Here is a 27,533-nt window from a genome sequence, read left to right on the forward strand (position 1 = left end):
AGAATCTGTCAATGTGTTAGTAAGATGCTAGGATTTTAAAGATGCTCACAAAGCATCTCCAGAGCAGTATCTATCTCTTCTTGCCCCGACACAAAACCAACCGGTGCACCAAACTTTGGGCTTCCCTGGCGGCTCAGCGGTAAAGGATCCGCCTGCCAATGCAGGAGACACACGGATTCCCTCCCTGGGTGGGGAAGCTCCTCTGGAGAAGGAAATGGCAACCCACTTCAATATTCTTAGCCTGGGCAGTCTCAGGCACAGAGGAGCCTGGCAAACTACAGTCCACGGAGTTCCAAAAGAATCGGACACGACTTAGCGACTAAACAACCAAATACTATACTTTAACCACCGCTATTTAAATACTGCAAAATACTGGGGCGAACACTGCCCCCACCCCCACCCCCGTGAACTTTCGTGATGATACAAGTGTTTTCGGTCTGAATTTGGCGAAGACTTGGCTGAGGTGCCTTGTATAAAGACAGGAACTCTCGGAAAGGAGTTGATTTAAGAATCTTACTTGAGTTTGTAAGGATGGGAGCGGGGGAAGGGGGCGTGTCGGAGAGAAAGGTTTGTTTGGTTAATTTCGGTCCCCGAGGGAGAACCGAGAGGCTCCACCATCGGGACGCTGGAACCCAGGATGCGAGGTGCGCTTGGAAATTGGGGAAATTTGGGAACGCCTAGGCTGAAGGTTCCGCTCGCAGGGAGGAAAGGACGGGGCGGGCACAGGGGAGGAGGCAAGGAGGGACCCGAGGGGAGGCGGCGGAGGCGGAGTATAAAAGGCCCCGGCCAGCCCGGGCGCCCGCCACTCCGAGCCCCTTGGAGAAGGCGGGCGCCCGGGCGGGATGCGCGGCGCAGCTGCGGTGAGCTGAGCCCAGCCCCGGACCCGGCTCTCTCGTGCATCCGAGGCGAGGACCGCGCGCCCTCTGCTCGACCCTCGAGCCCTTCCACCGGCCGGCTGTCCCCTGCGAGGCATGAGCGGCGCGCGGGAGCCCGAGGTTTCAGCGCGGTCATGAGACGCTGGCCCGGGAACGGCAACTGGGCGACGGCAGCCCCCAGGGCCCTTCCGGGCGCGGCGCCTCCGGGATGAGCCCCCCGACCCGCGCCGGCCTGAGCTGAGACTGGCCCCCACTGCCCCACCTCCGTCCTGCGCGCCCGAGCCACGGGCACCTCACCCCTGCCGCTTCTTGCCGAGACACCTGCGCGCTGGACCAGACGGACGCCCGGCGAATCGGACTCGCCTCCCTTCCCAGGCTCTACTCACCGCCGCCGGCGCCTGAGCAGCGGTGCTCGGTGAGCGGGCGGCCCACCGTCTGGGAGCGAGTGCCAAGACCTTTCTGGAACGACCCCGTCTCTTCCCCCTCGTACATAGGCCAGCTGCAGGGAGGGGCGCACAGTCGCCGGCAGACACCTGGCTGGGCCGGCGCCCTCTCGGTTCTCCGTCACCACAACTCCCAACTCCACCTGTCAATAAAAGTTTCCAACCTCGCCCAGGCAGCCCCCACCACCCCACAGCCCCGAGCCTCGGCGCGCGCGGGGCTCTGCCCTCGCCGGCCGCAGCGACCTCGGCAGCTGGGGCGCGCGCTCGGCGCAGCCCGGCAGGCGGACGCGGACTCCGGAGGGGCTCGCGGGTCACCTCCAAACAGTGACAGCCCCCGGGGCCCCCGCCTGGAGCCGGCTTGGCCGAGGACTCGGCGGCGGGGCGGCGCGGCCTGCGGCCGGGAGGAGCGCGGGGAGGAGGGGAGGTGGCTCGCCGGGTGAGTGGCTACGGGCGGCAAGGGCGGGGGAGCCAAGCGTGGAGGTAGCTGCGGGCCGCCGCTGAAGCCCTCCTCCTCCTCCTCCGCCTCCTCCTTCTCCTCCTCCCGCTCCCCGCGCTCCTCTGGCGGCCGCTCCCGCTCCAGCTGCGGCGCCGCGGCCACATCTGCGGCGCCCATGTGCGCTCGGGGGCTCGGCTGCGCCCGCCCCGCCGCCGCCCCCGCTGCCCGCTGCCCGCAGGGTGGGCCCCGGCCCGGCCCGGGCCCCGGGCGGCCCGCCGTCCCCGCCGCCGCCGCCGGGGAGCGCCGGGGTTCGCCCCGCCGCCGGCTTGGACGCCCCCGGCCCCGCCGTGGCTCCGCCGTGGTGCGGCGGCGGGGACGGCGGTGGCGGCTCCTGCTCCCCGGGCCTGGCGCGCCCCGCGGCAGCCAGCGCCAGTGCCGCGGGCTCGGGGAGCGGGGCCCCGGCGGGGGCCGAGGCGGGAGCCGCGCCGCCGGACGCCCGGGCTCCGACTCCTCCCCCGCCGCCGCCGCCGCCGCCGCCCGCCGCGCCGGGTCCTAAAGCCGCGCGCCTGCGGAGGATGGTGCGCCTGGCGGCCGAGCTGCTGCTGCTGCTGGGGTTGCTGCTGCTCACGCTGCACATCACGGTGCTGCGCGGTTCCGGAGCCGCCGACCGGCCGGACGCGGCCGCGGCCAACGCCAGCCGGGCCCCGCTGCAGGTGAGTGCGCCGCCGGGCAGGGGCGCGCGTGGCGGCCGGGACCCGGGTGTCTGGGTGCTGACCTCGCACCTGAGAGATGCGGGGAGGCGGGTCCCCGCCCCACCAAAGAACAGCTGCTTGGGCAGTAGTTTGGCCGGGGCCACCCGTCTCCAGCCTGGACGGAGCGGGCTAAGTGCTTGGAGGCTGAACCGCTTCGGAGGTCCGGGGGCACGCTCCTCCGAGTCTGTCCCCAGGTACCTGAGCGTGAGACGGGCGGAGGGGTGTGGAGCACGCCTGTGTTGGCTTTGGGATGCTCCCAGTCTTCGGTTGCCCTTCAGAGGCGAAGTGATGTTATTCTGAGAGGCGGGGAGGAGCGGGAGGAGACCTCAACTTAGGACAACCCCCAGACGAGGTCTGGGAGGAAGAACCAACCCGGTTGAATCTGCCAACTCAGAAAACAGTGCCAAAGGTCAGGAAATAATTTCCCTGAAGAAAGTATCCCTGGTCGCCCACGTGGTCCCCGAGCCAAGCTTGCACCTTCCTAGCCTGCGGAGGGCGCAGAGTCAAGCCACCTGTTGTACTTTAAGATGGCGTTACCTGGGGCTTTAAAAGTTGATAGCGAAAGACTTCTTCCAGCGTTCCGCCCCTATTGAAGGTCGCCTTAGGAATGGAGTTCTGACGGTCTGTGCAGCTCCAGCGCAGTGTGTGTGTGTGTGTGTGTGTGTGTGTGTGTGTGTGTGTAGGGGTGGGGGTGGGGGTGTCACAACTAGAGAAGGGATAGATAGCCGGCGTCAGACGCAGAATGGATTCTCCGGTTTCCAAATAAAGGGTTGCCCAGGTAGGGATTTTCTGCCGTTCCCTTGGAAAACACCTTTCCTTGGGTCTGTCAGAGGTGTTGACAACTGTCAACGTGGGGCATGGGTAAAGAAGTCAGCAGGGATTTTCCCAGGAGGCAGCAGGAATTCACTTCTAAAATCTCCTCCTCCAAGCAGCCCCTCTGAAAACTCTGTACTCTGGCAATGTCTAGATAAGCATCATTCATTGTTGCCAAAGGGTTTTAAGATCATTGCCCTGTTAATTCCTCCCTCACATCTTTATGCAGTGTGTCGCCTAAAAACCCTAGTGTAGAGAGAAGAATTCCCTTAAATACTTCCAGAGTGCTTTCCCTGTGCTAATTTTAAGTTCTTTGCAGAACTTAACTAATTTAATGATGTAGTTAATGATGTATATTGTTAATATCCCCACCCCCACCCCTGCATAGATGCGAAAACCGAGGTACAGAGGTTAAGAAACTTGCAAAGTTTACACATCCCAAACTCTTGGTTTGTTACACCATGTTCTGTCTCTGGCAGGATGTCATAGACTAAAGCAAGGTGATCTTTACACAGGAATGTAAAACCAGGAATGAAAAAGAAGGCACCCCAGAGCCTGAAGTTCTTTTAACCTGGGAACATTTCTGAAAATGTCCTAGTTTTGTGAGGTCCTCTCCTCTTCTCCTGTGGGCACACAGGTACAGTGACAGCCTGACCCAATCTCTTTGGGGAAATTGAAGACACCCCCATTCTATAGATGGTGGTAGACCCACCCACCGTAACACTGGGAACAGTGCCTAATATCTTCAAGAATTCTGGAAGTCATATTCTATACATGATGCTTTCTTTCCTCACGGACTCATGAAAAGCTGTAAAAATGATGTTCTATGGAAAAGTAAATTTGGCAGATTTTTTTATGAGGTGTGTGCTGTCATTAGAATAACCTAGGCTTGGCCTTTTCTGTTTGAATGTTAAGGCGATGAGAGAAGCAGCTGGTGGAAGTGGCCACTGCAAAGGGGAAGTGGATTAAATTCTCGATAGAGCCCGGGGCTGAAGAACTATCCCAGCAGAGCAGAAGAAATGGGGGATTTAGAAAGAACAAGGCTCCTAGGAGTAGCTTGAGTCCCAAGTAGCTGGTAATCCATCAGATTTCAGCTTATCTTGTAATCGTGTTTGGTTATTCTGTCCACTCAATTAACTTATTCAGGCAGATTGATGAATTTAACAGTTTAGTTCATAATTTTACTCTCGTTTGTAATTTGGTATTATGAAAGTTTTATATTCTTCCTGATTAAAGTTATTCCTTTGGTCCTCTGACTCTCAAAAGTATTACGATTCCACTGAGGAGAGTGTATTCTGCCAAGTGAGGAGGTCTGCAAAATACACTTCTTAGTCTGTGGTTTTCAGGGTTCGGGATGTGAATTCGCTGGTAGCAGGTGTATTTGAAAACAAAACTGTGGGCACCATATTCTGTATGTTTACTGGTGATGTTTAACCCATCTTAAACTGCATTTGAACTTAAATGTGTTGGCTGTGGGATAGCTTAAGCTGCTAAAAACCATCCTTTGCAATCCAAAAGTTCATCAGTCTTTATGTTACATTATTTTTAACTCTGCTTAAAATATTCTAAAATATGAGGTTGGAGTCAGAAAGAGACAACGGTAGCTCTATTTACTCAAACTGTAGTATATCAGGGAATATTTATTATTTTTTAGACTGGGGTATTTTAGTTGTTTTCAGTGTTGTGTTAGTTTCTGCTCTACAGTGAAGTGACTCAGCTATATGTACACATATATCCCCTCCTTTTTGGATTTCCCTCCTATTTAGTTCATCATAGCACACTGAGTAGAGTTCCCGTGCTGCACAGCAGGCTCTCGTTAGTTATTTATTTTATTCAGAGTAGTGGATATATGTCCATCTCGATCTCCCAATTCATCCCTCCCCTCTTTTCCCCCTTGGTGTCCATGTATTTGTTGAAGGTCAAGTGTAGTATTTGTTCTCACCAGTTTAACATTTGGGAACATTTGCAAGAGATGCACCTTTGTTTAAGATCTGACATCAAGGGCATCGAATAGAACAGAAGTCAGAATAACAATAGTAACTGCTGCTGCTGCTGCTGCTAAGTCGCTTCAGTCGTGCCCGACTCTGTGCGACCCCATAGACGGCAGCCCATCAGGCTCCCCCGTCCCCGGGATTCTCCAGGCAAGAACACTGGGAGTGGGTTGCCATTTCCTTCTCCAGTGCATGAAAGTGAAAAGTGAAAGGGAAGTCGCTCAGTTGTGTTCGACTCTTCACGACCCCATGGACTGCAGCCCACCAGGCTCCTCCATCCATGGGATTTTCCAGGCGAGAGTACTGGAGTGGGGTGCCATTGCCTTCTCCAACAATAGTAGCTAAGATCTGTCAAATGTCTTTTATGTGTCATGCGCTATTCTTAGCACTTCTCATATGTTTTCTTTTTAAATCCTCACAAAAATCTCATGAGTTAAGCAATATTGTTATCCCTATTTCAAATGAAAACACTAAGGTTAGGTAACTTGACCTGAGGTTGCAGAGCCAGAAGCTGCTTAATTTGTTGTTATCTTATGAGTATAAAAATCTTTGAAGAATATTTGTGTTCCAAGTTCTTGATAAAGTTATGCTGGCTACAAAAGAAAGGGTAACAATTTACATTATCAAACACACCCTGACAGTCTTATTGTGTCAAATATGAACATATTTATCTATCTTCATTATGTATATATTCATACATACACACGCATAAACATGACTAACCATGGGTTTTGTTTTGTTTTGTTTTTTGGTATTTTCAACATGCTATGCTGTGCACAGAGTTGGACATGACTGAAGCGACTTAGCAGCAGCAGTAGCAGCATGCTGTGCTAAGTCACTTCAGTCATGTCCAACTCTTTGCAACCCCATGGACTGTAGCCCGCCAGGCTCTTCTGTCCATGGGATTCTCCAGGCAAAAATACTGGAGTGGGTTGCCATGCCCTCCTCCAGAGTTTCAACATACTAGGAGATTATTTTTGACTTTGTGACTCTCTCTATACCGTTAGGTATGCTGTTATGAGGCAGTAACATAATGCTGTTTCTATTGGTTATGTGGCTCATAATAATAATAAATAAAAATGTTAGTCTTTATACTGTTTTCAGTATTTTAAAATATAAGAAATTTTACAGTTGTCTGTAACAGCTATATAAAAATGCACAGAAAAATCAGTTTTTTCACTTTTGAATGAAATCTTATCTCTTCTTGTCTCATGTTGATCAGATACTCAGATTAGCTCTTTCATATGTCTTTAATTGATAAATAGTAATAAAACAATTATACATAATCAAAAGCAGCCTGGAAGACAGGATATCCCACAAAATAACCACAGGCAATGATAATAATAACTGTATAGCTTTAACGTATGTTAGTCACTCAGTCCACTCCAGTATTCTTGCCTAGAGAATTCCATGGACAGAGGAGCTTGGAGGGCTGCTGTCCATAGGGTCGCACAGAGTCGGACACAACTGAACTGACTTAGCATGCATGCATGCATTGGAGAAGGAAATGGCAACCCTCTCCAGTGTTCTTATTGGGAGAATCCCAGGGACAGAGGAGCCTGGTGGGCTGCCATCTATGGGGGTCACACAGAGTTGGACATGACTGAAGCGACTTAGCAGCAGCAGCAGTCACTCAGTCATGTCTGACTCTTTGCAACTGTATCTACTAGAGCCCACCAGGCTCCTCTGTCCATGGAATTCTCCAGGCAAGAATACTGGAGAGGGTAACCACTCCCTTCTCCAGAAGATCTTCCTGACCCAGGGATCAAACCCAGGTCTCCCTCATTGCAGGCAGATTCTTTACCATCTGAACCAGCAGGGAGATTCAAATGAGTGCTTCTCTACTAAAGCTCAGGTTCAGAATCATGAATTTTTATAGATTTTACATAGTAAAGCTAGAATTCATTCAAACAATGTGATTTAAGAAAGTATTTGAAATCATCAAACTAATCATTTTTGCAATAACATTAAAGCAAGCCAAACTCTGAAATGTAACTAAATGTTTTTGTTCTCTAACTCCTAACCCCCATCGTCCATCTACTGGCCTTCAATAAAACTATTTAGTATCTTGTACTCACTGCTTCAGTCAAGAGTTGATCTGAGCTATGAATAGCAGTAAAAGCAAAAGCAACATCTATTTGTACTTAATCCGGTCCCATCACTTCATGGGAAATAGACGGGGAAACAGTGGAAACAGTGTCAGACTTTATTTTTGGGGGCTCCAAAATCACTGCAGATGGTGACTGCAGCCATGAAATTAAAAGACGCTTACTCCTTGGAAGAAAAGTTATGACCAACCTAGATAGCATATTCAAAGCAGAGACATTACTTTGCCGACTAACGTCTGTCTAGTCAAGGCTATGGTTTTTCCAGTGGTCATGTATGGATGTGAGAGTTGGACTGTGAAGAAGGCTGAGCACTGAAGAATTGATGCTTTTGAAGTGTGATGTTGGAGAAGACTCTTGAGAGTCCCTTGGACTGCAAGGAGATCCAACCAGTCCATTCTGAAGGAGATCAGCCCTGGGATTTCTTTGGAAGGAATGATGCTAAAGCTGAAACTCCAGTACTTTGGCCATCTCATGCGAAGAGTTGACTCATTGGAAAAGACTCTGATGCTGGGAGGGATTGGGGGCAGGAGGAGAAGGGGACGACCGAGGATGAGATGTCTGGATGGCATCACGGACTCGATGGACGCGAGTCTGAGTGAACTCCGGGAGTTGGTGATGGACAGGGAGGCCTGGCGTGCTGCGATTCACGGGGTCGCAAAGAGTTGGACACGACTGAGTGACTGAACTGAACTGAATGCTACTGAGTTTCTTTACAATGACCCTATGAGATAGATAGTGTATATATCCTCATTTCACAGATGAGGAAATTGGGACCCACAGGGATTTGAATAACTTATGCAAGGCCATACAACCATGATGGGCAGGGCCAGGATTCAGACCCAGGCAGGCTGGAGTTTTTCTTCCAGTCCATGACAAGACTCCTCCAGCTCTGATTCAAGTCAACAACCTTTGTGTTTCTTATTTTGTGACTTGCCTTGCCCATTTTCCAGGTAGACTGTGTTCTCTTATCTCAGGGATTCTTTTTAAATTATGGCTAACTGGCTCCACCGTCCCTGGGATTCTCCAGACAAGAACACTGGAGTGGGTTGCCATTTCCTTCTCCAATGCGTGAAAGTGAAATCGCTCAGTTGTGTCCGACTCTTAGCGACCCCATGGACTGCAGCCCACTGGGCTCCTCCATCCATGGGATTTTCCAGTCAAGAGTACTGGAGTGGGGTGCCATTGCCTTCTCCAACTTAACTATTGCTACATAATAAATCATCCCAAAACACAGTGGCTTAAAACAGCCACATTTTGTTTGCTCACGAGTTCATGTCAGCAGTTTTCCCTGGGCTCTGTGGGTGGCTCTTCTGCTGCTCTTGCCTAGGCTTACTCATCTGGCTATCGCCTTCTGTTGGCTTGACGTGCTCTAGGTAGTCTAGAGGACCTCAATCATACGTTTGATAATTGGTGTTTGCTGTCACCTATGCTCGTTCTTCATCCTCAAGGAAGTTATCCTGCATATCTTTACATGGTGGACTCGGAGCAGCCAGAGAGAAAAAGCAGAAACTGCAAGGCCTCTTGATGAACTTTATAGGAAAGTGAAAGTCATCAGTCATAGCCGACTCTTTCGACCCCATAGATTATACAGTCCATGGAATTCTCCAGGCCAGAATACTGGAGTGGGTAGCCTTTCCCTCCTCCATGGGATTTTCCCAGCCCGGGGATCAAACACAGGTCTCCCACATTGCAGGTGGATTCTTTACCAGCTAAGCCACAAGGGAAGGCCAAGAATACTGGAGTGGGTAGCTTCTCCCTTCTCCAGGGGATCTTCCCAACCCAGGAATTGAACCGGGGTCTTCTGCATTGCAGGTGGATTCTTTACCAACTGAGCTATCAGGGAAGCCCAATTCAACTTCAGCCTCATTTTACTGATTAAACAAATCACTGAATCAGCTTAGATTCTAAGGGACCCGGAAATTGACTCTTCTTGATGGGAGGACCAGCAATGTTCAGGGATGGGAGGAGTCATTGTGGCTGTCTTTGCAAAATGCCGACCATATTGACCTTTTAGGTCAGAGACTGCAAATGTTGAACCACTCTTGTATTCATCTTTTAACATTGTTTATGCTGCCTTTGGTCATGCAGAAACTTTCTATTCTAAGTGTAATCAACTCTGGATCATTTCTCACATAACTTTGGATTTTCAAGCCTTGCTCAAGAAAGAGTTCCTCAAATAAGGATTGTCAGAATATTGAAATGTATTTTATTCTAGTGTTTTTTACTGTTTTTGTTGTTCTTGTTTAGAACTGCAACTTACTTTGAAGTTATTTGTGGGTTTAAGATAAAGATAAAACTTTGATTTTTGTTGAATAGCCACTTGTCCTATCATATTTTTTAAATATTTCATTCTATATTTGTTAATACAAAATACCATTTTTAACATATACTAAAATTTTCATATATACATTACTGGGATATACATGCATACATATATATATAGATACATATACAAGAAACAAATGTCTTATATATACATATACAAAAAACAAATGTTTCTTGACATTCATTTTTCTATTAATGTTTTATATTCTATAACACTACACTTTTTTTTAATTTTTATTTTTATTTTATTTTACTTTACAATACTGTATTGGTTATGCCATACATTGACATGAATCCACCACGGGTGTACATGAGTTCCCAATCCTGAACCCCCCTCCCTCCTCCCACTCCATATCATCTCTCTGGATCATCCCAGTGCACCAGCCCCAAGCATCCTGTATCCTTTTATTTCATGTAGTTTCATAGTATGTTTTAATAGGGAATATATACTTTGATTAAAATGTTTCCTTAGAAATTCTTATAAAATATCTATTTTCAAACAGATTTAAGAGTTATTTTGTTTAAAAACTCACTGAGCTTTTAATGAGAATTGCTATATATATTTGGGGGAGGATAAATTGAAAAGAATTGAAAATTTTATAATATTATCCTCTCTTTCAGGACATGGTTTAAGTATCTCTATTTCTTGAGTGAAGCTTTACAGCTTTCTTCATCTTTCTTTTCACATTTCTTTTGAGAAGCTGTTTTCAAGGTTTGGCTGCTATTGTAAATTTTTCATTTTATTTTCTGTTATGTTCTCTAATTCATTAGTTTTAGAATCTAGGAAAGCTATACTTAGCAATATGCGCTTACAGTTTTCTTGGTGTATGCATGAGAGCTAGCAATATCCATTTCTGTAGTAATATCATTGTGGTTTCATGGTGTGCATTAGAAACCCGTTTTTGTTCACTTTAGCACTTTAAGTAATAAGAATTATCTATTTCTTATAAGATTGTTAGAATTCACTCATTGTTAGCCCTCTTGGGTTTGGCACCTCTTTGATTGAGATCATTGATTAATGTTCCATGTTATTCCTTGGTCAACAGCCTAATCAGATACTATAACTTTTCTCTAGTCATTTTTGATCATTTATACTTTCTCAAATATCATATGTTTTATTGGATTTTTACTCTATCAGTATAAAGCTTTATATAATACATGCATCAGTTCAGTTCAGTTCATTTCAGTCACTCAGTCGTGTCTGACTCTTTGTGACCTTGTGAATTGCAGCACGCCAGGCCTCCCTGTCCATCACCAACTCCCGGAGTTCACTCAGACTCACGTCCATCGAGTCCGTGATGCCATCCAGCCATCTCATCCTCGGTCGTCCCCTTCTCCTCCTGCCCCCAATCCCTCCCAGCATCAGAGTCTTTTCCAAAGAGTCAACTCTTCGCATGAGGCGGCCAAAGTACGACTACATGTTCTTTGTGATAGTGTTAGTTAGTGTTAGTCGCTCAGTCGTGCCCGACTCTTTGCGACCCCATGGACTGCAGTCTACCAGGCTCCTCTGTCCATGAGATTCTCCAGGCAAGGATACTGGAGTGGGTTGCCATTTCCTTCTCCAGGGGATCTTCCCAACCCAGGGATTGAACCTGGGTCTCCTGCACTGCAGGCAGATTCTTTACTGACTGAGCTACAAGGGAAGATATTTAGCTACAAGCTAAATATCTTTATAAGACCTATCAAGTCAAGGTGGTTAATTATATTGTGAAAACACTTCATCTTGATTTACTTATTGTTTACTTAATCTGCTTATTCCTCAAATAATTTAATTACATTCTGGCCCTACCACTGTGCATTTTTCTGTTCTCCTTATTATCCATGAAGTTTTGCTTTATTTGTTTAGAATTCATGGTGTTAGGAGATAAAACATCTTTTTTGGTGGGTTTTTTTGGGGGGTGAGGGGGAGCAGTTTAGTGGCTTTCAGGATCTTAGTTCTCCTTCCAGACCAGGGATTGAACTCATGCCCTCCTCAGTGAAAGCAAGAGTCTTAACCACTGGACCACCAGGGAATTCCCTGGTGGTTATATTTTTGTCAAGGTGAAATTCCTCATACATCTTTTTATTGACTTTTCAACATGTTTTGATAGTAATTTTGCATCTCTTGCTTATTTTTTTTCCTCTTGCCATTCATTGGGTATCTTTTTCCAACCTTTATTTTCAGCCTTTCTCTCCCCTTTTTGTTTAAATATCTCTTATTATTAACCAATAGCCAGTTTTTTTTTTGTCATGTAATAGATCAATGAATGTAACCCACCTGTATTTATTGTGATTACTAATAGATTTGAAGATATGTTTTCAGTTTTATTTAGTGTTTTCAAATTTTCTTCATTTTGCCTCCCACCTTCCAATTTATCTATGTGAACTTTGGCAAGAGAGTTAGCCTAGGTCTAAATGTCCTCATCTGTTAAATAGGTATACAAAAACTATTTCCTTGTGTTGTAAGAATTATAACACTGAATGCATGTAAGTGCTCTGTTAGAGCTTGGCACTTAAACATTTAATGGCACCCCACTCCAGTACTTTTGCCTGGAAAGTCCCATGGACGGAGGAGCCTGGTGGGCTGCAGTCCGTGGGGTCGCTAGAGTCGGGCACGATTGAGCGACTTCGCTTTCACTTTTCACTTTCATGCATTGGAGAAGGAAATGGCAACCCACTCCAGTGTTCTTGCCTGGAGAATCCCAGGGACGGGGGAGCCTGGCGGGCTGCCGTCTATGGGGTCACATAGAGTCGAACACAACTGAAGTGACTTAGCAGCAGTAGCAGCAAGTATTTAAATATTATTTACTTAGTTTATTATTCCTCAAGTTTGGAAAGGGTTTATCTCTCCAATTCTTAACATTTAGTGAGTAGATTTGAAATCATACTTTTCTATCAATGTTGAGACTCAATGAGTATTTATAATATAACCTAAACTTTCCCTACTGGCTCAGACAGTAAAGAATCTGCCTCCAATGCAGGAGACTTAGGTTCAGTCCCTGGATTGGAAAGATTCCTGGAGAAGGGAATGGCAACCCACTCCAGTATTCTTGCCTGGAGAATTGCATGGAGGGAGGAGCCTGTTGGGCTACAGTCCGGGGGGTCACAAAGAGTTGGACATGACTGAGTGACTTTCACTAAACTTTCCCAAAACACGATTCTAACATGCCATTTCTTTCTCTTATCTCTCTCAAATTTTAATCACATTATCTGAATCTTTAGTGCTAGGTTATTCATTTTTCTTTCCATTTCTAATATCTTCCTTCTTTCTTTCATTACTTTTCATTTTTGCTGTCTTAGGAATAATTTCTTAGCAGTAATATAATTCTCCCAATCATTATTTAGACTTAACTGTAAGATTTTTTTTTTTTTTTTTTGTCTGCTGCTGCTGCTTCTGGAATCTCATATCTTCATCTTTTATTTTGCTGGAATACATTCTCGAAAAGGTTTTATCAAAAGATAAACTCTTAGGCATTCCCTGGAGGTTTAGTGGTTAGGATTTAGCAATCTTACTCCCTGGGCCCTGGGTTTAATCCCTGGTTAGGGAACTAAGATCCTGAAAGCTGTGTGGTGTGGCCAAAAGAAACAATAAAAAAGATAAACTCTCAGATTCTAAAATTTTAAGTACATCTTTATGTGCTTCTCACACTTAAATGTTAATTTGGCTGTTAGTTCTTTTCTATCTTGTTTCCCCTCAGAATTTTGAAAATGTAATGCAAGGTGGTTTTTTTTTATAGCATCTCATGTTTCAGTGAAAAGTCCGATGCTTTTTCTTTGAAGGTGATTTTTTTAAGTGGAAGCTTTTAGGGTTTTTCTCTTTGTTCATAATGCTCAGAAATTTCATTAGCTTGTGCTCAGAATTAGGGCCTTTGTTGTTAGTCCTCTTCAGCATGTGGTGGGTGCTTTCAATCTGAATCCTCAAGTTTCTCTTCAGCCTGAGAAAGTTGCTTTATGATTTCTTTGCTTATTTCCAATGTCCTTGTATTCACCTTCTGGAACTCCTGGTAGACTTTGACACTAATGTTAGGATTTCAAAATCGAACGGTCTTCCACGTCTCTAATGTTTTTCTCTTTGCATTTTGCTAATGCATTTTGCGTCTTGGCCTAGTCTTCCAGCTTTGGCAGCCCTAGCGCTAGTCCTTTCCCTGTTTATCCGTTTCCTATCCTTACCCTTTTCACCCAGCTTCTGTAGCTTCTTCTCTTTTCTTCCCTTCTTTTCTCTTCCTTCCCTCCTCCCCTCCTCTCCTCCTTCGCTTTTTTCTCTCTACATATTTAAAACATTTTTAACGATGAATAGTTTACATACAGTAAAATGAATGCATCTGAAAGAATCAGTTCCATTTTTGACAATTACATATACCTATATAACCACTATCAAAATTAGATACAGAACATCTCCATCGTCCCCAAAAGTCTCCCAGTGCACCTTTGTAGGCAATTTACACCCCCCCCCCCCCCCCCGCCACATAAGCAACCAGTGTCTTACTCTTGTCACCATGAACTAGTTTGCCTCTTTTAAATCTTCACGTAGATGGAATTGTATGGTGTGTGTGTGTGTGTGTCTGGGTTTGTTTTGCTTAACATATTATTTTTGATATTCATTTTTGTGGCTGTGTACACCAGTAAGTTTCTCTTCTTTATTGTTAAGAGGTATTCCATTGTATAACTATCCCACAATTTATTTATCCATTTCCCCATTGATGGTCATTTGGATTGTTTCCAATGGTTTGGATACTTACTTTAAATAAGATCATGTTAACTTTTTTGTACAATCCAGGACATAGGTTTTCATTTCTAATACTTGCTAGTGCAACTGACACAGGCTCTATTCTTCACGTTGCTATGGCAATTCCTCTGAAGAAACTCGCTTCTTCTGGCAATCTTTCTCTCACTTTCTCAACTCTGTAATGTTTCACTTTCAATTGGGTACCATCTGTTTCATATCTACCTGAAATCATTCCTTCTTCTGTAGACATTCCCTCTCAGCTTTCCAATTCTGTTGGGAATTTATTCTTCTATTTCATCTTCTTTCTCAGTAGAATTTAGAGAAGGAAAATAAGTAAATGAAAATACCCAGTCTCCACCTTGAATTGAAACACTGTAATTTCATTTTTCACTTTTACTTTCCAGTATACAAACCAGAAGAAAGTTCTGTTATTTGTGCAGCCCCTTCATTCATTGTTTCCCAGCCATGTTCTAAAAGGCATTGATTTTGAGGCTCAGAAGTCATGAGAACTATCCATTCAATTAAGAAGAATCTATTGTGTTTTTAAAGCCTCCAAAAGAAAGAATATATATATATTATATATATATATATAATTGAAGTATAATTGACTTACAATGTTTCAGATGCGCAGCAAGGTGACTTGGTTATGCAAATACATATATATCATTTTTGAAATTATTTTCCATCATAGATTATTGCAAGATGTTAACTGTAGTTCTCTGTGCTATACAGTAAACCTTTGTTGCTTGTTGTGTATCTATTTTTTAATTAGAAATCTAGCATTCTATTCAGGCTAAGTCAAACAAGTAGAATCAAACTGTCATAATTTTTCAGTTAGGCAAAAATTCACGTTTTAAAATATATATATATTATTCATATTTATATATGTATACAAAACCTTTTCTCCTACACTTGATGAAGTCCTGAGAAAGAACATCAAAAAAAAAAAACAAAGAGATGGAGAAATTGGAGCACATAAATGAAATGGGAGCACTGAGTTTGAAATAGAAATAGTGAAACAAACTAGCTAAACGAGCATCATATAGTCCATTTGTTTTTAAACATGACTGCTCATTACAAACATATCTGGCGAAAAAAAGCAGTACCTGAGTATTTGTATTTTTCAAAAAATTTCATGATAATTCTGACATGCATCTGGATTTTAAAAAGTGATTATAGGTTTTTCTATTAGACCCTAGTTTTGGTGGTATAGAGTTCTATTATTTTTCTGTTGACCAATCATGATACAATGGTATAAAGTGAGTAATAGTTACATAATCACAATAGTAAAAGATGTTCATCAGTTTTTGCAATCAATAGCCAGTCAAAAAATAAAAAACAATTACAATTGCAAGCCATAACAGAAACATGATTAACCTAACAGTATGAAATAATCACTAACAATTTGGGAGAGTCAAGCAGAGTGATGTGGTAAGTGGAAGTGCATACACACACGCTTTCATCCACCCAGCCAGTCTATGTCTTTTGGTTGGTGCACGTAATTCATTTATACTTAAGGTAATGATTGATATGTATGATCCTATTACTGTTTTCTTGCTTTGGTCTTATTTTCTGTAGGCCTTTTCCTTTTCCTTGTGTTCCCTGCCTAGAGAAGTTCCTTTAGCATTTGTTGTAAAGCTGGTTTGGTGGTGCTGAATTCTCTTAACTTTTGCTTATCTGGGAAGCTTTTGATTTCTCCATCAAAAGCAGAGTCTTTCTGGGTAGAGTGTTCTTGGTTGTAGGTTCTTCCCTTCATCACTTTAAATATATCATGCCATTTCCTTCTGGTTTGTACAGTTTCTGATGAGAAATTAGCTGATAGCCTGATGGGAGTTTCCTTGTATGTTGTCACTTTTCCCTTGTTGCTTTTAATATTTTATCTCTGTATTTAATTTTTGTCAGTTTGATTACTATGTATCTCGGTGTGTTCCTCCTTGGGTTCATCCTGCCTGGGACTCTCTGTGCTTCCTGAACTTGGTTGACTATATCCTTTCCCATATTTGGGAAATTTTCAGCTATTATCTCTTCAGATATTTTCTCAGGCCCTTTCTGTCATTCTTCTCCTTCTGGGACCCCTATAATGCGAATGTTAGTGCCTTTAATGTTGTCCCAGAGGTCTCTTAGGCTGTCTTCATTTCTCATCCTTTTTTCTGTATTTTGTGCTGTGGCAGTGATTTCCACCATTTTGTGCTCCAGGTCATTGATCTGTTCTTCTGCCTCAGTTTTCCTGCTGTTGATTCCTACTAGCGTATTATTCATCTCTGTTTATTTGTTCTTTAGCTCTTCTGGTCTTTGGTAAACATTTCTTGCACCCTCCCGTTCTTTGCCTCCATTCTTTTCCCGAGATCCTGGATCATCTTCACTATCATTATACTAAATTCTTTTTTTGGAAGGTTGCCTATCTCCACTTCATTTAGTTGTTTTTCTGGGATTTTATCTTGTCCCTTCATCTGGGACATAACTTTCTCCTTTTTCATTATGGTTAACTTTCTGTAATATGTTTCGTGAGACGGTGCTTCTTCTTGCTTCTTCTGTCTGCCCTCTGATGGCTGAGGCCAAGAGGCTTGTGTAACCTTCTTGATGGGAGGGGTTGGCGATGGGAAAAACTGGGTCTTGCTCTGGTGGGCAGGGCCTTGCTCAGTAAAGCTTTAATCCAATTATCTGCTGATGGGTGGGGTTACTCTCCCTCCCTGGTAGTTGTTTGGCCTGAGGCATCCCAGCCCTGGGGTCTACGGGCTCTATGGTAGGGTTAATGGTGAAGTCCAAGAGGGTTTACGCCAAGGGGGACCTTCCAGCACCCCCATCCCTGTGGTGAGCCCCTGCTGACCCACAGGAGGCCACAGGAGGCCCTCCAATACTAGCAGGTAGTGGTGGCTCAGTCTCTTGTGGAGACACTGCTCCTCTTCTCTGGGTCTTGGTGCTGCAAACTTTTGTTTGTGCTCTCCAAGACTGGAGTCTCTGGTTCCCCAGCCCTCTGGAAGGCCTATAATCAAACACTGCTTGCCCTCAAGGCCAGATTTGCTGGGGATTCCCAGTCCCTTTGTCAGATCCCCAGGCGGGGAAGCCTGACGTGGAGTTCAAAATGTTCACAACAGTGCAAGAACTTCTTTGATATTATTATTCACTAATCTGTGGTTGCCCACCTGGTGGGTATAGGATTTGATTTTATTGTGATTGCACCCCTCCTAATGTCTCACTGAGGCTTCTTCTTTGTCTTGGGATGTGGAGTACCTTTTTTTTGGTGGGTTCCAGTGTCCTCCTATTGATGGCTGTTCAACAGCTAGCTGCAGTTTTGGTGCTCTTGTAGGAGGAGATGAGTACATGTCCTTCTACTCTGCAATCTTGATCTGGAAGCCTGTACAAGTACGTTTTTACAGCCGTCAGTGACCAAATATTTTTTTCTCTGCTGTGTCCTTTAAATCTTTTCTGACACATCTTAATATCATGTTTGTGCTTCTTTTCCCACTATTCATTCCCTTTTCAAGAAACGTCTCATGCAGGACTTGAACGTTATTATTTAATAGGTCTTCTCCACATTTGATTATCTCAGTTTTTAACTTGTCTTCACTGATCTAATTTACAATGTTTTAATGGTGTATGTGATTCTCTTATTTCTCTTTCATCTGCAGACATCTATGACCTTGGCCCAGGATTCTATGATTCACAATGGAAAGGGTGGTGATGAAGCCCCTTTCTTCAGTGACAGCTAAGGGTACCTCACTGTCTGTACTCATTCTTCAGAAGGCAGATTATTCAAGGGCTGGGACTGGGATGTCAACTTAATTCCCAGGACTGAATGCAGTGAGGTTGAAGAAACAGCAAGGGAGTGTGTTACTGAAAAAGAAAAACTCATTTTGCATTTTATTTAAACCTTGTCTATACTACTTTTCCATAAGAACGTCATAAGAAGCCCTAGACGTAAAAGATATGAAGCTTAATTCCTTTCTTTCTGTGGTGTGTCAGTGCAAATGTTGGGAGGAGTGCAATGTGAAGAAATAGACGTGCTAGTGCCAGTCTCTTTGGACTATGCGCTCACTGCCTGTCCCGGTCACTGACCTGATCATGTAGCCTTGTGGCTCTTCCCCTTCCCCGCCCTCTTTCCCTTTCTCCTACCAGAGCTTCCCGGGGATATCTCCCAAGGACCACTTGCTCTTTGTCTCAGGGTTTTCTTCTGGAAGAAACTAAACTAAACAAAGTGAAGTCGCTCAGTTGTGTCCAACTCTTTGCCACCCCATGGACTGTAGCCCACCAGGCTCCTCCCTCCATGGGATTCTCCAGGCAAGAGCATTGGAGTGGGTTGCCATTTCCTTCTCCAAGGGATCTTCCCGACCCAGAGATCGAACCTGGGTCTCCCGCATTCCAGGCAGAGGCTTTCCCTCTGAGCCACCAGGGAAGCCCCAAACTAAACAAGAGCATTGGAGTGGGTTGCCATTTCCTTCTCCAAGGGATCTTCCCGACCCAGAGATCGAACCTGGGTCTCCCGCATTCCCTCTGAGCCACCAGGGAAGCCCCAACCTAAACAAAGCAGTACTCAAACCTCAGCCATGGGATCACTGGCCATTTCTTCAGGTGCAGGAAGACGTACAGTGTGGAGTTTGCATGAGGTGCCTGCTGTTTCTTGCTGCTGATAACAAGGCTGAAGTCTGTTCACCTCAGAAAGGGATGTACAGTGGCAGCAACAGAATCAAACCATGCCATCCCCTCCCAGAGCAGCTGGGAAGAGTGGAGTTCCAAAATCATAGGAATGGGAAAGGTCAGGCCTAGGCAGAGCCCGTGAATGGCTCGTGTATAGAGAGATGACTGTTGTTTTCCTCAGGAGAGCCTCGTCCCGCGCTTGTTTGCCGTTTTAGGTGGGAGGATGGTTGGGAAGCCCTCAAGGGTGTGTGAGAGCACCTTCTAATGCCTGAAAAAGGTAGAGGTCATGGTTCCTGGGTACATGCAGCTTTGCGTCAGCTCTCCAGGCACAGACCAGCATGTGTCACTGGAAAGTTGTTTCTGTAAACTGAGTAGAAGTGAAAACGCCAGGTTCACTCCTCCTTCCTGTTGAACTGACCCAGGCACGTCTTAGTAAACCCAGTCATCTCACACAGAGCACTGTCTCCGGCTGGTGCACCTCCATCAGACAGCAGCACTCCTGGGTCCACCTTCCCCAGAAGGAACAGCGCGGCAGGGTCAAAGGAACAGGAGAATTTCAACTTCGTGTCTGGGGCTCGGGGCTGCCAGACTCACAGTCTGGAGCACCTCGATCCCAGATGTGCAGCAGAAGTGACCCTGGAAAAGGCAGGTCGACCGTGAATTCAAGAGGCTGCTTGCTGCTGTACACCTCATCTCTATTTTTGAAAATAACAAGGTGTGGCTAGAACCTATATGAAGCATCTCGGGGAGGGGGGCTGGAAATGATGTCATAGGTCACCCAGGTGCTACCTTACTCCCACCAGCATCGAGAGAGAGAATTCATGCCAAAGCCAAGGAAGCAAAGCACATGCCTTGGCTCCCAGCCACCTCTTAGAGATTGTGATGAGGAGACAACAAGGAGGAAAATGGCAGTTGTGTTATTGTATTTTAAAAATACTATTTTATTAAGGTGTAGTTGGCATACAATGAACTGTGCATACTCAAAGTGAACAGAGAGGAGTTGACACCTGTGAAACCATCACCACCATCAAGATGATGAATAAATCTACCATCTCTGAAAGCTTCTTTGTGTTCCTTGGGGATTCCTCCTTCATTCCTCAGGAACCCCCACCACTGATCTGCCTTCTGTCACTATGGATCACTTTTTACACTTCCTAGAGTTTTACCTAAGCAGACTGGTACTCAGTGTACAGCATGGGGAGCTCTTTTGCTCACCATGATGACTCTGGGATGCATCCATGTTGTTTGGTGCATAAGCGTTTGATCCTTTTATTGCCAGTTGGTAGTCCAAGGTATGTGTATACAATAAGCTTTTCCACTCACCCAGTGAAGCACGTTGAGGTTGTTTCCAACTCGGGCCTATTAAAATAAGGATGCTATGAGTGTTTGGGTGTAAGTCCTTGCATCGTGAACATATGCTTTCATTTCTCTTGTATGAATTCTTAGAGGCAGACTAGCTGGGTATATGTTTAGCTTACTTAAAATTGTGGCCATCTTTTTTTAAAATTTTTGGAGGAAATATGATTGTGTTACAATATAGTGTTAGTTTCTGCTGTGCAACAAAGTAAATAAGCTGTACGTATATGAATATCCCCTCCCTCTTGGTCTCCTTTCCACCCTTCCCCATCCCAGCCCTCTATGTTGTCACAAAGGACCAAGATGAGTTTCCTGTGCTTTATAGCAGGTTCCCACTAGCTATCTGTTTTACACATTGTAATATATATATATATATATATATATATATATATATATATATATATATATATATATATATATAAGCTAGGTGGCACCGTGGTAAAGAACTTGCCCCCCAATGCAGGAGATATAAGAAATGAGGTTTCAATCCCTGGGTTGAGAAGATCCCCTGTAGGAGGGCATGACAATTCACTCTAGTATTCTTGCCTGGAAAATTGCCATGGACAGAGGAACCTGGTGGGCTACAGTCCATAGCATTACAAAAAGACACGACTGAAGCAACTTAGTACACACACAATCAGTGTAATATATACATGTAACATATATATATATGTGTAATATATATGTCGATCCTAATATTCCGATTTGTCCCATGCTCCCCTAAAAAATAATAAATAAATAAATAATAATAAAATTGTGGCAATCTTTTACAGGCACTCACATAACATGTTTAGAATCTATAAAACCCAGGACGCTGTTAGAAAACGAGAGAATTTGGAAGTTTAGTTGCAGGATGGTATCTTCCTACAGCTAATACACAAGCGTATAATCCATAATTCTGGAAAACTGAAGGAAGAGGAGAAGATACTGTTTCCTTGGAAAGAATTCTCCTACCTTTTCAGGATTCTCCAAATCAAAAGTCTCAGGGTGCTCAATCCTCCAGGTGAGCATGGTTGCTGCTGGTGGTGATGGTGGTGGTAGAAAGAAATAGTTGCTGGTCAAGAACCAGTTGGAAAAGTCTCCTAGCAGGAGACTTGACTTCCTCTGTAAGCTGCTGCTTGATGTTCCCTTCATCTTCTTGTCCTGATGCCCTGCCTGACTGGAAGTTAACAGAACCAGAAATAGATTTGTGTTTCCTGCCTGGAGACGCAATTACATTGTGACTTGGAAATCTGGTATTGGTTATGAGCCCAAAACGAACTGGAAGCCAGGTTTACTGCTGGAAATCTTCAAATTTCAGGAAGGACAAAAATTCAAAAGGGGAGATCTCATTAAGTGTTTCTAATGCTTAGCCCAGGAAAAAGGCTGCAGGAATGTTAACATGAGCTGACCCTCTGGCCACGCTGGATATGAGCAGAGTGATGACTCTTAGAAACCCACAGAGGATTCTTGCTAGAGGGCAAGGACTATTCTTTACTGACACATAACGTGGCCCGTCCACTGCCCCAAGGGACATGGAGCAGTTGTGACTTGAAGGTACAGGTGAGAAGCTAGGGGTGATTTCTCCACACTTGCACCAACGGTGTGGTGCATGGAGCAGCAGCAACAGGGTCTCCTGGGAACTCATTAGGAAATAAGAATCTCCGGCCCCACCCAGAATGACAGAACCAGGATCTTCAGTTTAATCAGGGCCCCTGGTGAATCACATGCTCGTTACAGATTAAGAAGCTCTGGTCAAGATGCATGCTTTTCTTGCAAGTTGCAAGTCCTCAGAAGCACTCAGGACAGATCAGATATTATTTAGCTATTGCCCAATTGAGCGTCACAACAAACTACCCCAAACCTCAGTGGCCTGTAAAAATAAGCATGTATTCTCACGCTTGTGGGTCTGTGGGTTGCTGGGGCTCAGTAGATCTAGGCAGGCTGGGCTCCAGGCTAAGGCTTGGGTCTGGGTTTCTTCCTGCATCTCCCAGACTTACACAACTAGCAGGCTACCTGCCCTGCACTCCTCTCATGGTGATGAAAAATCACAGAAAGGCAGAGGCAAGCCCGAAGGACAAGTACACTCCAGCCTTTGCTTAGATCACATCTGTTAGCATCCTGTTGGCCAAAACTCTTCACAAAGCCCAACAGAGTGGCCAAAGGCTTTGGATTTGTTTCAGTTCTTCCTCTGCTTCTCATGTGTGTGCCTTCAGCAAAAGTCTCACACTTCTCTGCGCTTCTGTGTCCTGTTTAGTAAATGGGATAGTAAAAGTGGTATCCATGAGAGGTTATAACGTTGAAAGGACCATCCTTGGTGCATAAGGACACCAACCCATGAATCTGGTGCTACAGAGCAGCGTGACCCTGGACAAGTCACTTCAACTTTATGCATTTCATTCTCCTTATCTAAAAGTAGACTGAAAGTGAAGTCGCTCAGTCGTGTCCAACTCTTTGCAACCCCATGGACTGTAGCCTCCCAGGCTCCTCCGTCCATGGGATTTTCCAGGCAAGAGTACTGGAATGGAGTGCCATTGCCTTCTCCAGGGGATCTTCCCAACTCAGGGGTTGAACCCAGGTCTCCCACATTGCAGGCGGATGCTTTACCCTCTAAGCCACCAGGGAAGCCCTAAAAATAAATAAAAATAGACATCCTAATGGGATAATTATACTGATTTTTAAACTTTATCTTCAAACATGGTGACAATGATGCTGATGGTGATATAAAAGCTAACCTTCAGCATTTATACTGTGCCAAGAGCAGAATAAATAACAACTTTGTATGTATTTGCACCTGTAATTCTCACAACAGCCCAATGAAGATTCTCTCCCATTTTGCAGCTGAGGAAATGTGGACTGTAGCCCACCAGGCTCTTCTGTCCATGGAATTCTCCAGGCAAGAACACTGGAATGGGTAGTCATTCCTTTCTCCAGGGGATCTTCCCAACCCAGGGATCGAACCTGGGTCTCCTGCACTGCAGGCGGATTCGTTACCATCTGAGCCACCAGGGAGTGGGGCCTGCAGAATCCTGCCTCTGAGAAACCAGACCCAGAAAGGCCACGGGTTGCTCAGTCCATACTGGATTCCACCAAAAGTGACTGCTGAGTCAAGAGACATACGCTTCTCTCTTTCCATCTTCCTCTGCCTGGTCTCTCTTGTGCAGTTTCACTGCTTAAAACTGTGTGCTTCGTGGTGGGGGTGGGAGTGTGCCCACAGATACGTTATTCATCACCCGTGGGCTTTAACAACCGAAGCCGGCAATACCTTTGTAGGGTGTCCCTTACGAAGGGGCACCCTTTCCTGCCTTCCTTTCTCAGACGTAACAAGAGAAGCAGGCAGACCTGGGGACAAGAGTTTTGCCGGCTCTCTCAGCTGTATATTCTGCTTTCCAATTACAGTTTCTGGCCAGAAGAATCTTTTCCTTGTGACTCATCAGATTCTTCCCTTTCCTTGGTGTGTCACAAAGACCTTTTCCTCAAGGTCTTCTGAGGAGAGAGTGGTCAGGAATTTTTAAGTGTTTCCCATAATTGAGAGGAGTATCATACTTCCTTTCCTGGCTGTGGCATTACACGGCTAATATCTAATCAGCTTGTGGGCCACCATGGTTCTAGATCTTTCTCTGCCGTCCTTCCCGCATCTCTGACAGCCCTGTACCCCCAGTGAATTTTACCCTTTGTTTTGCTTTGCTCCTGGCAGAACTTGTCTCGTACTTTGGATATGTTCTGTAGTACCCTATCCCTTCTCTCTTTGCTCCCCATACGTTGGGTTGGGACCAGTCTCATGTCAATGATCTTAATAGCTTAGTAACTTTGTGATTGTCACAGAATTGAGCACTGACTAGGTTGATGGCTTCGACAGAAAAACAAATAAAACTTAAAAAAAAATGACCACTAGAAGTGTGAAATCACTATATTGTCTCACAGAACGGCAAAATGGAAACAAAAACTAAAGACTGTTGGCAAGAATGTGGAGCACCTATAGGGAACACAAACAGATGGGAACACTTTGGAAAATTGTTTTTCCAGAGTAGCCGCTAAGACAGAATATATATGTACCCTCTGACCCAGCAATCCCATCCTGGGTCTAATCCTCACAGAAATGTATTTATCCGTGGACTCAAAAACCTGAAAAAGAATCCTCATAGCAGCACTAGTTAAAATAGCCCCAAACTGGAAAGACCCAAAGTGCCTATCCACAGGAGGGTGGGTAATAAGGCAGTAAGTGCACACACTGGGGAAGAGCAAACAACTGCACACATCATGTACGACTTCACAACCGTAGTGTCACGCGGAAGGAGCCAGTCACAAAAGCGTACGTGCAAGAAAATTCTGTTAGTGTTACATGGTCAGGAAAAGCTCATCTATGCTGTTGGAACAGAGAAAACACCAGCCACCCTCATTAAGGGGACAGAAGGGGGCATCTGGCTGCTGCTAATATTGTTTCTCCATCTGAGTGCTGGCTACATGGTTGTGTTCAGTTTGAGAAATCTCACTGAGCTGTGTAGTTATAGACATGCATTTCTCTATATGGATATCATCCTTCAGTTAAAAATACAGTAAAGAGGGAGTTCCCTGATGGGTCGGTGGTTAGGAGTCCATGCCTTCACTGACAAAGGCCCAGGTTTGATCCCGGGCAGGGGAACTAAGATTCTATAAGCCGTGCTGTGTGGCTAAAAATAAAAATTAATTAGGTAATTAATTTTAAAAAATACAGTAAAGAGGGCAGCAGGCAGGGTAGACAGTGTAGGAAAGACAGCCTTTTTTCACAGGGAAAGGCGGCCGGCAGTCCCGAGTCCGCTCCCCGTTCTCCTTGGTGTACCCTGCCCGGCAGGCTGCTCTCCAAGTTTTAATGAGTGTGGACTAGTTCCAGCATCAGGGGGGATCCTGCTCTGCCTCCGTGGCCCAGTACTATTGTCATGACATCAAAGACCACCTGCTGGCTGAGATACAGTCCATGTGAAAAGAGTGACCAGCAGATTTACTGTTTGACTTCATCCCCTTTCGATGGAACTGGCCCCATGGTCCCCTTTCAAAGCTCGATTGCGGACATATATCTTCTTTATAGGACACCATGTACAATAAAGCAAGGCAATAACTTAAAATATTTTTAAAAGAATATCTTTGAGAGCACTGCAAGAGGGGCATTCCATCACTGTGGTTACGTGGGCTCAGACACTCCTCAGGGTCTAACCATTGGTCTGAGAGCCTTCTATTCAATATGGTGACTTTTTTTTTGACTCATCAGGTTATATTTTTATGCTCCAACCCTTTCCCTAGGCTCTGCAAGGTCTTTGGAAAGTCATTAATGAGAGGAGATCTGCCTCAAATGAGAGGGCCACGTCACCCCAAGTCAGGCAAAATGGCAAAGTTCATATCCCATTATTCACTAACTTGTTTAGAGTTATCCTTTATGGAGTCAACATTTTTAAAGGACTGAGGCCAATCTAAGCTCCTGGATTGGTTCTGTGCAGTTCGCCAATATCCACATGGACCACATATCTTTGCATAGCCCTGGTGTGGAAATCTCAGGCAGTTGTTAGCGTTTACAGATGGTAGAGCTGGGCGAGGAAAGAACTGAGTTGTTTTGTATGATTCCCAGAAAATGAAGCACCTTATTCCCTTTCTAAGAGGGAAAATATTCCTTAGCATACTCGTGAAATGACTTATACTGTAAAGGATGTCTTTGGCTTGACTTGGAGTCTTTCTCCAGGTGGCGGAGACTGAGGCATCTGCAATCAACATTACCAGCCTGAATGGAACCATCAATGATTCTTCCAATATGTGATTACTTATTACAGCAGGGAAATCAGTCTGCAGAGGATACAGCATTCTGAAGAGTGGCCAAGTCAGCCCTGGCTCGGAGCGTCCCCTCCTGTTTAATCCATTACTCTTGAAAAGTGCAGCACGCCACACTTGGCTGGAGAAAGAGCCTCTGCCTTCCAGTTTCCTCAGCCGGCGCGCTCAGGCAGACACAGCACCCAGGTGAAGGGGCTGCGACCTTCCTGCTGAGACTTTGACGGAGGCCAACACTCGATTCCAAAGACACCTTGGAAAGGAGATCTCACCTGTAAGCGGGAGTAAGCATCAACTAGAAGATACTGGATATATTCGGAGAGGCTGGGGAATCCCAAGAAAGTGACTGTCATGTTGAACTGCAGGTGGGGGTGATGAGAGCCAGGCTCCCTGGAAGGCACCCAGTGGCTCACCCCCCTGAAGAGCCATCCCACGTGGGCGCCACACCACAGGCTTCAGTCTGCGTGTCCTCTGCCCAGTGCGAGGCTCTGGGATAGCCCTAACGTGCACATCCACGCCCTTGGCGAGGCTCTGGGATAGCCCTGACGTGCACGTCCACGCCCTTGGCCTTCCATTTGTTCATAAATCAGGAAAGGGCGGAATAACAGAAGGAAAGTGACCAGGGAACTCAATTACAGAGTGATGTGGCCCCGAGTAAGGGGGACACGTGTGCCGTGGGGCCAGGAAGAGCACAATTCATCTTCCTACCATGAACAGAGAATGAGGCTGTAAACACAGGGGAAAACAGAGACAGAATCGTAGCTTCAAAGAGCCACCTTCTAATGAAGGAGACGCATTTTTCCTCTGGTACTGACTGAATGGTTGCTCCAAGATGGCTCAAACCATTAACTCAATTTGCTTTACTTGGAGGGCTCCAGGGGGTGTCCATTGTTCTTTTGGGTTGGGGTTCTGCATGCTGCTTAGGATGGCAATGGAAGGAGGGCTGTGGAAACCCGCCAGTGCCATGGAGCCCGCCTGGATGCCGGGAGCTGCCTGAAGGCTACACAGGCTCCCTTTCAAAGAAAAACTCGGTATCCACAAAAGCCCAAGTGTTCCACCTGGAGTGACCTTGGGGGGTCACCAGCGGCTTTCCTCCTGAGACCCAAGGAAAGCCAGATGCTGGCAGGGAATTGCTACAGCCGTGCCCCTGTGCCCGTGTTTATGAGCGTCACTGCATATGGGTGCGTGCATGCCCAGTGACCTGCTTACTGGGCTGAGCATGCTCCTCCGGCTCAGCACCATCCCTGCCGCCACAGAGACGCTCTCTGCTTAGAAGGCAGGCTGCAGATGAAACCCTCGAGTGTCACTGTTGGTGAGAAACC

At 45.6% G+C, this 27,533-nt stretch overlaps 1 protein-coding gene across 1 annotated transcript in view; it reads left to right on the top strand.

Annotated features, from left to right (window-relative positions):
• Positions 1 to 2,329: 2,329 nt before the first annotated feature.
• Positions 2,330 to 27,533, top strand: part of ISM1 (isthmin 1) — an 89,444-nt gene continuing 64,240 nt past the window's right edge. The window contains exon 1 of the mRNA XM_052651030.1: positions 2,330 to 2,467. Coding sequence (XP_052506990.1) covers positions 2,330 to 2,467 — 138 coding nt within the window. The remainder of the gene's footprint in view (positions 2,468 to 27,533) is intronic.

Source organism: Budorcas taxicolor, chromosome 13, assembly GCF_023091745.1.
Source record: "Budorcas taxicolor isolate Tak-1 chromosome 13, Takin1.1, whole genome shotgun sequence".
Taxonomy (NCBI): domain Eukaryota; kingdom Metazoa; phylum Chordata; class Mammalia; order Artiodactyla; family Bovidae; genus Budorcas; species Budorcas taxicolor.